The 9,667-nt window shown below is 61.6% G+C and overlaps 1 protein-coding gene across 2 annotated transcripts in view; it reads right to left on the bottom strand.

The window, feature by feature from the left end:
- Positions 1 to 292: 292 nt before the first annotated feature.
- Positions 293 to 9,667, bottom strand: part of LOC119100872 (formin-binding protein 1-like) — a 33,568-nt gene continuing 24,193 nt past the window's right edge. The window contains exons 9-13 of one of the 2 annotated variants that reach the window (XM_037224045.1): positions 8,051 to 8,187; positions 7,311 to 7,445; positions 6,288 to 6,431; positions 5,397 to 5,602; positions 293 to 1,938 (exon numbers count right to left, since the gene is read on the bottom strand). In XM_037224045.1, the coding sequence (XP_037079940.1) occupies positions 1,778 to 1,938; positions 5,397 to 5,602; positions 6,288 to 6,431; positions 7,311 to 7,445; positions 8,051 to 8,187 (783 nt within the window). In that variant the 3' untranslated portion in view covers positions 293 to 1,777. The remainder of the gene's footprint in view (positions 1,939 to 5,396; positions 5,603 to 6,287; positions 6,432 to 7,310; positions 7,446 to 8,050; positions 8,188 to 9,667) is intronic. The other variant, XM_037224046.1, reaches the window with a different exon arrangement.

Below are 9,667 nucleotides of genomic sequence, written 5' to 3'. Positions count from 1 at the left end.
TGCTGGTGGTATCTATCCGCCAGGCATTTCTCGAAACACTAGTCTAATGACGGGTTTGCACGAGATACATTTGAGCGGCGGCCCAGACATCCCCTGCATCTCTCAGTTCGCCATGACTGCGCCAAAGAATCGACGCCACATAATACGCGACCGCTGTTTTCGCAAACTGCGCTTTCACAAGTTCCACCGACGCATTCGGCACTTCCGACAGCATGGTCTGTCCCGGAATACCTTAAGCTCGCCATGGTCTGCCCCGCGAGCCACGAAAACACGTCGTCATAAAATACTCTGTATTGGGCCATGATTGCGTAGCGCGGTGCAGAGACTGGGCCCGTGGGGTGGGGCCTGTGCTATACCCATGAATATCATGCGTCTGTCGTCGGCACACTCCCACACTCACAGAACCGGCTCAGGCGATGCGTCCACCCGAGACGCCCGCCGTCGAGAACGCGTCGCCATGGCAACCCGTCGGCGTCGCCATGGCGACCAGGCCTCGGCCGTCGTGCGCAGAAGATCAAAGCGTCGGTCGGGCCGGCACGTGCGCGGTCCACCGTCACAGCCTACGCGTTAGGACGCCCGGGTCGGCCGCAGTGGTCGCGGGCCGGGCCGCGCCCACACTGAACAGCGACGACGTCTGCCGCCAGGGGAGTCGGCGGCGCTGTGGTCAGCGGTCCCAGAGGCCAGGCGGGGTCGGGGCGCGCCCTCTGACCTGTTCTGCCGCCGTGCACGAGAAGAGGAGGCTGCCGACCGACGGGCGCGGCCACAATGTCAGCCTTGCCAGACCGACCGGCACGCAACTTAAGCCCAACCTTGTCACATATCAAAAGCCTTAAAGCTAATTGTGAAACGCGCTTCGTCAAGCAACATAAAACGTAAAAAGAACACCACTCGCCAGTAACTCACATGGTGTTTGGTATACATAGGTACACGCGGCGAGGGTCGGGATAAATATTAGCCCCGGCCCGGTTTGTCGGGGTAAGCGCTATGCATGTCATGGACTCGCGTTGTAAAACCTTTCAAAACAGCTGGTAAATATTCCGACCAAATGGCCTCACAGCACTCCTGCGTTAGGTGTGGCGCCAGGTGGCGTACCGCGGTCGACAAATCCGAAGGTGGCTAAAGGACCGCGGTCGACAAGTCCCAACCGACCAGGCTTTGCGGTCATCTACATAATTGGACCAGTGGCCGCGCCGCCGCATGGGTGCTCCATTGTGAAGGACACTTGTGACGCATGGTAGATAACCGCCGGTAGATAACCGTGGACGTGAAGCACATCTGCTCCATCGGGGTGATGCAGATCAGGGCACATCCGGCATGGGCATCCGGCACGGTAAATACCGGACAGTCCTCCCGGTACACGCCGGCCGTCCTACCAGCAGGCCCCGGTCCCCAGCGTCCGAGGGAAGGCCTCCCAAGAGGCCCCAACTCTGCAGGGGGCTGTCTCAGCAACACCAAACACGTGAGGGTGGACACCGCCTCGTCACTTCCCAAGCGCTGCAGGGTAAGAGCCTTGGACCACCCCACCCGGCCGCAGCCGGGTCTGTGTCTATCTCAACAGTGTCCCGAGGGGCATGGGAGGCACCGCCGCAGCGGACCATGGCCCAGCCGGACCGAGCCAGCGGCGTGCCCCGTCCACGCCTGGGACTGGCCGTCCCGTGACCGTGAGCGTGACTGAGCGGGCCGGCAGGCAGGCGGGCGGCCCGACCGAGGCGTGCCCTCAGCAGCTGGGGTGCAGCAGCACCTGCAGGTAGGCGGGCGGCCCGACCGAGGCGTACCCTCAGCAGCTGGGGTGCAGCAGCACCTGCAGGTAGGCGGTGGGCACGAAGCCCTCCTCGAGGCTGTCCTGACGGCGAACCCGCGTCCAGCCGTCGCCCTGGTCCAGCTCGATCACCAGCAGCTGCTCGCCCTCCTGCATGGGGATGGAGCCCTCGCTGGACGCTGTCGGAGGACGGGACGGGTCAGGCCGCCGCCTCGGTGCCGCCACACAGGTGGGATCAAGCCAGGTCGGGGCACGCGGCAGCGCCGCCGCGCGGAGGGTGGCACACGGCCGCAAGCCCGGCAGACTCCGCGCAGGGCGGATACGGGACACTTCAGGGCGTGCTCGCCGCCCGGTCAGACACTAGGACGTCCGGGAACCGTCATGATATCGCACGACTCACTGTGAGCGTGCGCAACGGGTCACGAACAGAAAACATCGCGTGGTCACGGGGAGTCCGGAGTCATTACATTACTGTACACCCGATCTTCAGCCTACAACAATGACCTCACGGCACGCGACAAAGGGTTGTCCTGCCACATACAGGCCCCCGGCAGTCATCACAGACCTCCCGACAAAGAATACAGTGGACCCGGACTGAGGAGCTTCGCCGGAACACAACGACTATTGTAAGATACGAGCGGTCTTGGAGCATCATCACATACTGGCGTTTGCTGGGATACGAGAAATGCGACTTCTATGTCTAACACGCAGACAAACCACTAACTTCAAAACGAGTCATGCCCGAAGCTATTACAGAAAAGTGCTGCCGACGACAGTAGAAATGTTGCTAACGAAGAAGCACTGGCAATCATACGAATAGCCGCATGCCAAGCCAACTTCATCTAAACAATGCAGGTTCCACACTACCACAACGTGACGGGCGTGCCGGCTGGGTTGCGCTGTTGAGTCACGCTGTCGTTCTGTAGGGCGCCACGTACCCGTACCCTGACCACACGAACACTGTCGTTCTGTAGGGCGCCACGTACCCGTACCCTGACCACACGAACACTGTCGTTCTGTAGGGCGCCACGTACCCGTACCCTGACCACACAAACACTGTCGTTCTGTAGGGCGCCACGTACCCGTACCCTGACCCCACAAACACTGGCATTGGCGCTGGGCATCCACGTGAGGTCCGAGGGTGCGCTTCACGGACTATGGAGGACACCACGCTGAAATAGCGACGCCCAGAGCACCCAAGTCAGCTTAAACCACGGCCTATGCACTCAAAGCTCGGGCGGCACTATGCACTATGTGACTCCACGCCACGGCCTGGTGACTCCCTATGCACTCAAAGCTCGGGCGGCACTATGCACTATGTGACTCCACGACCACGGCCTGGTGACTCCCTATGCACTCAAAGCTCGGGCGGCACTATGCACTATGTGACTCCACGACCACGGCCTGGTGACTCCCTATGCACTCAAAGCTCGGGCGGCAGGTTAAAAAAAACGCGTCGGCTCACAACGGGCTAAAAATCGGATGAATGTAAACCAAAATACCAATTCAATTCAATCGACGCTTGGGAGAAAATCGAAGCTACCACTCTTACACTAACTAGCACCACTTTACACGACACGATGCATTATACCAGGTAGTTATCTGCATATAAATCGTGGACAACGCAATAGGTAGAATGTGGATTGCGTACAATTAAGGATCACTGGTTACTGCAGCGCTGAAATATGAAACCCGGGTAAGAGCTGATGCCAATCAGGAAGCATACGGCTCCAGATCAAATGCAATACTCATGCTTGTTACACTTGTAAATGGAAGATGCATTATGTGAGCATTATCAACTATATACAAGGGAACAAGGTGACCTGGGGATCGCGCCGCTCCCATGTTTTGCCCACTGCTCCTCCTTTACTTGGCCTCGTCTCGACATGACCCTAAGTCATGGGGACCCAGGACCGTTTCTAACCCTATACTTTAGGTTTCCATGCCTTGATTATTTCAAGAACAAAAGACTTCTTTCGTCTAAATCACACTAATCGAAGAAAATCATGCCTTCGAACTTCTAAGAGAATAGCTGTGAATCCATACGGCACAAAATACGGCATACACAAAATTAAGGTTTTAAAATTGTAAATACTGTTGTTGAAAAAAGCACTAAGCTGCTACTAGTGATTGCCAACGTATTAACGTCTGGAAGTGTCAGGCCAGCGACCGGACAGGCTGTTCGGGTTTGAATTCTTCCTACCGTTCCAGTAAGCCCGCTCCACCTGCCGCCCCGGTCGAAACGGCGCAACCGTAACTGATACATTTATGTACGCTGCACTGCAGTACCAAACCCAAACCAGAGATTCTCTAGGAGCATTTCCTGTTTGTTGTTGAGAACATACAGCTAATCTTCCTTCCCCTTCGTCACATGACTTCATTTGAATGCGCCGTTTCGTCCCCGCCAGTCGAACCACCAGTAGTCAACGCCGACATGCCAAAATCTCTGCTGCGGTGGGAGCGGCCGACCGAGCCAACGTTCGGTGAGAGGTGAGACTCCGCCCGGCAAAGGAGAACGTAAATCCACCCACCCCACCAGAGCATTCAATGGGTTATCAAAACAAGCAGTTGCAGGGTCCTACCACAGGGCAATACTGAGCACACCACCAAACAAGCAGGCAGGGCGCGTGACACGCGGCGGCTACACCCCTGATTAGTGGCCAGGTCGGCTGAGAGGCGGGGCACTCCGAGCAGCGCCGGGGCCGACGCAACATAACACAACACCACACGCCAGTCGGGTGACCTGGGAACGGGTAGAGGCCGAGGCCCGAGCCGATCGGCGGCAGAGGCTGCCACAGGATGTCCTCCTCGTCGGCGGCCAGTGCGGCCAGCACGTCTGCAGGGCGTGGCATGACGTCACCGCCGGCCTTCGCCCCCCCCCCCCCCCCATCCTCCACCTCCCGCCCATACCGCCCAGTCGGCCCACTGCGTCACCCGTCGCGGATACGGTGCGGTGACGGAGAGCCACAGAACCCCAGCGCGGGGGGGTTTCTCAACAGCGGCCGCACAGCACCACACCGAGACTGGCCTCAGCACACAGAGCGCCGCAGCCCGAGGCCATGTGTCTCGTGCATGTCCATCGCAGTACGATGTACGACACGGCGGCTGTACTCACATTCGACCACACAGGAGACCGCTGCCGCCCCAGCCTCCCGCCCCAGCCCTCCGCCTCCTGCCTGCCACGCGTCCGTGGACTACACAGGAGACCGCTGCCGCCCCAGCCTCCCACCCCCGCCCTCCGCCTCCTGTCGCGCGTCCGTGGATCACACAGGAGACCGCTGCCGCCCCAGCCTCCCACCCCCGCCCTCCGCCTCCTGTCGCGCGTCCGTGGATCACACAGGAGACCGCTGCCGCCCCAGCCTCCCACCCCCGCCCTCCGCCTCCTGTCGCGCGTCCGTGGACTACACAGGAGACCGCTGCCGCCCCAGCCTCCCACCCCCGGCCTCCGCCTCCTGCCTGCCACGCGTCCGTGGACTACACAGGAGACCGCTGCCGCCCCAGCCTTCCACCCCCGGCCTCCGCCTCCTGTCGCGCGTCCGTGGATCACACAGGAGACCGCTGCCGCCCCAACCTCCTGCCCCAGCCCTCCGTCTCCTGTCAAGTGTCCGCAGACCGCCGCCAAGACGCTGACCCTCACCGTCGAAGGCGTAGAGCGCCTGCGCCGTGCCGAGCACGGGCAGCGGCTCGTCAGCGTAGTCCAGCTCGTCCTCCTGCTGGCCACGGCCGTCGGCGGCCGGCGCCGGGCCATCGGCCGCGTCCGGCGCCGGCGGCTCCTCCTCCGACTCGGAGTCCGGCAGGGAGGTATGGGACGTGCCCAGCCCCGACTCGGGGCTGTTGGAGCAGCTGCGGACGAGACGACGCGCGCGGTCAGGCCGACAGTGACCTCCGCGGCGGCCTATGAGACCCCGGTTCAAGCAGCACCGAAACAACTTCACTTTTGGACCAGGTCAATTGAGACAGCACGCCACCAGCCGGAAGTCGCGTTCGAACGCTCCATCTCAGCGAGCGACTTTAAACACAATCTTTATTGAGATACGCCCGTTGGAATACAAGGACAACGTGCATGTACATCAGGCCGTCCCAGAGAAACAGTATCAGAACGTACCCTCCCTCAATGCGTACCCGTGTCTGGAAGGCTGTGTGGAGGACCCCCCCGTCAATAAATACCCGTGTCCAGAGGGCCGTGTGGAGGACCTCCTCCGTCAGTACATATCCGTGTCTGGAGGGCCGTGTGGAGGACCTCCTCCGTCAGTACATATCTGTGTCCAGAGGGCCGTGTGGAGGACCTCCCCCGTCAGTACGTACTCGTGTCCGGAAGGCCGTGTGGAGGACCTCCTCCGTCAGTACATATCTGTGTCCAGAGGGCCGTGTGGAGGACCTCCTCCGTCAGTACATACCCGTGTCTGGAGGGCCGTGTGGAGGACCTCCTCCGTCAGTACGTACCCGTGTCTGGAAGGCCGTGTGGAGAACCTCCCCCGCCAGTACGTACCCGTGTCTGGAGGGCCGTGTGGCCCCCGTCAGTACGTACCCGTGTCCGGAGGGCGGTGTGGAGGGCGCCGACTGGCCGTGGGCGGCGGCGCCGGCCCGCGCCATCGACGAGTCGCTGGCGGAGCGACTGAGCGTGCTGTCCGGCTCGCTCAGGCTCGAGCGCTGGTCGCCGCCGTCCAGCAGTCTGCCGATACGCCGGGGAGGCGATCAGCCGGGACAGGCGCGGCGGAGGTCGCGGCATGGGGACGCGGTGGAGCTCGGGACACCGAGACGCGGCAGGGGGCGGGACACGGAGACGCGGCGGGGCAGGACACGGAGACGCGGCGGGGCAGGACACGGAGACGTGGCAGGGAGCGGGACACGGAGACGCGGCGGGGCGGGACACGGAGACGCGGCAGGGGGCGGGACACGGAGACGCGGCAGGGCGGGACACGGAGACGCGGCAGGGGGCGGGACACGGAGACGCGGCGGGGCAGGACACGGAGACGCGGCAGGGGGCAGGACACGGAGACGCGCAGGGAGCGGGACACGGAGACGTGGCGGGATTCGGGGCAAGAGGACGCGGTGGAGGCTTGGACACGGAGACACGGTGGAGCTCAGGATACCGAGTCGCGGCGAGGGGCGGGACACGGAGACGCGGCGGGGGTCGGGACATGGGGACGCGGCGAAAGTCGGGGCACGGGGCCGGGCACAGCGGGGTCAGGGCACGGGGATGCGCGAGCACGGACGATGTAGTATTGGTGATACGCGTGCGGTGCTGATCATGGCGGCAGCAGGGCCGCAGCGTCACCAGGGTACACCACTTGACACGGACAGCTAAGTATTTTGCCTTCCGCGAACGGGCAAGCCGTGCAGAATCTTACAGAAACACGACTGGCACAGCCTCCCACCCCGTGAGTCATTAACTATTCGCGCTGTTACACACACCTTTCACCGCCTGCATGTTACTATCGGCGCCCCAGAGCAAGGCCCGCTGCCAGGAGCGTAGGACTCAGTCCGTACCGCCATGCTGGAGTCCGACTGAGGCGCCTGCTCCGCCCCCGTTACAGCAACATTCCTTCACCTTTGGTACTTGTGCAGTTCGATCCGAAGCTTCTCCAGGTGTTGGGTGTTCTCGCGCAGCTGCGACTCAATGGTCATCGGGTCACCGAGTGCCGGGTTACCCTCGTACACGCCCTTCATCTTCATCAGGCCGTCCCTGCAACACATGGCAGACGGGTTACCCTCGTACACGCCCTCCATCTTCATAAGGCCGTCTCTCCAACACGCACGGCACCGGTTAGCCTCGGTGGTCATCGGATCACCCAGCGCCGTGTTACCCTCGTACACGCCCTCCATCTTCATAAGGCCGTCCCTGCAACACATGGCAGACGGGTTGCCTCGCACGCGCCCTTCGTCTTCATCAGGCCGTCCCTGCAGCACGCACGCCACCGGGTCAGCCTCCCGCGTTCCGTTCATCTTCAGCAGACCGTGCCTTAAGCGCACGGCACCGGATTCTGTCGCAAGCTGCCGCCAGACTGGAGAAACGGACAGCGTCCTGGGCCGATCCCCGTTTGCATGTGTGTTGCCTGGTGCTGGTTAACTTACTCACCGACATATTTTCGAGGAACCAGTAAACACCGCGACAAATTAAAACACCCACCGGACCAAGTATGGGTCATTTTACGCCCCACAGTCAACCAAGATCCGAGTACAACGGGCCATGCAAGGATGGCAATAGGCATCCCTGCGTGGCCTGTTGACCCTTGCCGCAAATGGCGATAGCGCCAGCCCAGTGGTGACGGGACATGAAGTGCTCGTCACCTGGCAGACGTCTCCTGGCTGATCTTCGAGGCCAGGTCGTCCATCCTCTGCTGTATCCTCTTCCGGCGCTGATTCGGCGGCAGGTTGTCCAGGTCCTCCTTCACGAAAGAATCGTACGTCGAGTTGGGCAGCGAGTTCTGAAAGGAGACGAAAATACACAGGCCGCACGCTACGAAGAGTTGTCGGATCAGTTTAACCACGCATTCCACGTTGCAATAACGGTAGTGAGGGAGATAGTGAGTCCTGAGAACCCCCGTCTCGAGTCGAAGAGTGCCACGCACAACACCGAACCCCGCCAACTAGCGTCTCTTCCAAAGGCAGATGGACAGCACGCAAGACGACGCAGAGGATCACGCTCCACGCCACTCGGTCTTCGGCCGTCTCTCCGTCAGCAGCCATCACAGACAGGCCACTCCGTATCCGGCCGTCTCTCAGTCAGCGGCCATCACAGACAGGCCACTCCGCATCCGGCCGTCTCTCAGTCAGCGGCCATCACAGACAGGCCACTCAGTATCCGGCCGTCTTTCAGTCAGCAGCCATCACAGACAGCCCAGGCCACGCTCGAGCGGTGCGTGCGGCGGCGGAGAGCGCCCCCAGACCACCTGAGGTGCAGCGAAGCGGACACAGCGAGAGTGCAGTTTGCCATCGCCGGTGACTGCGGCCACACCATACGCGCGAAGAGCGGCGTCAGAGTTAGTTAGCGCCGTGCTGGCGGCGGAGCGTCCGCCGGTCCGCCACCTGGCGAGCACAGCTGCACCTCATCTCCTCGCCGCCAGGTGGGGACACGCGTTCAGCCCCCCCCCCCCCCCCCCCCCCGGCGCAGCATGGCAACGCTGCAGGTGCGGGGTACCGCCGGTCAGTCACCCCGAAGCATGACACGAGTGGAGAGGCTGAGCCAGCACCCGCGCACCTCCCCACACGGCAACACCAGCGCCGGGGCGTGGTCGGTGTCCTGGAGATGAGAAGCAACGAAGCTGGGAACCACACAAAACGCCAGCGAAGCTCTGCGGCCTGCCGAAGCCAAGCCCCTGCCGCGTCGGCGTGGTGACTACTTACAACAGCGGTTACGGCGGCGGGCGAGCCGGCCCCGGCATTTCGGCACCACACCATGCCAGAGAGTAGACGGTGCGTTAGTGGGCTCCTTACCAGGCGAGGGCTCGCCAGGGTGAGGGGGTGCGGTCCAAACCACTGCGGACCGTGGGGAACTCCCAACCAAAGGGGGTGGTGAATGATGGTGACATGTACAGTACACAATAAGTAAACAAATTATGGGTTGCGAGGCAGGATTATGAAGGCGTTAGGCAGCCCGAAACCCCGTTATTATTATTATTAGTGGGACTTCAACATCACACACTTCAGCATCAGACAGATGGTTCTTTACCAGCTCCACACTAGGCGTTGCCAAAGTAACGGTCAAGGGTCAACCACAGTTGCCATACGCACATCCTCGAGCAGAGCCGCAGCCACTCAACTGAGCCTGCCACCGACCATTATCTACAGCATTCGCAGACCCTTGACGAGCGGCAAATATCAGTGTTAATTCCTTCACATCCGCGCCGCTAATTGCCGGTGTCCGCTGACGTTCACCATCACACTCAGCCGTCATTTTGCCAGCGC

This window comes from Pollicipes pollicipes, unplaced genomic scaffold, assembly GCF_011947565.3.
Source record: "Pollicipes pollicipes isolate AB1234 unplaced genomic scaffold, Ppol_2.1 Scaffold_4881;HRSCAF=5763_pilon_pilon_pilon, whole genome shotgun sequence".
Classification (NCBI taxonomy): Eukaryota; Metazoa; Arthropoda; class Thecostraca; order Pollicipedomorpha; family Pollicipedidae; genus Pollicipes; species Pollicipes pollicipes.
This window is presented reverse-complemented; position numbering and strand designations above follow the sequence as displayed.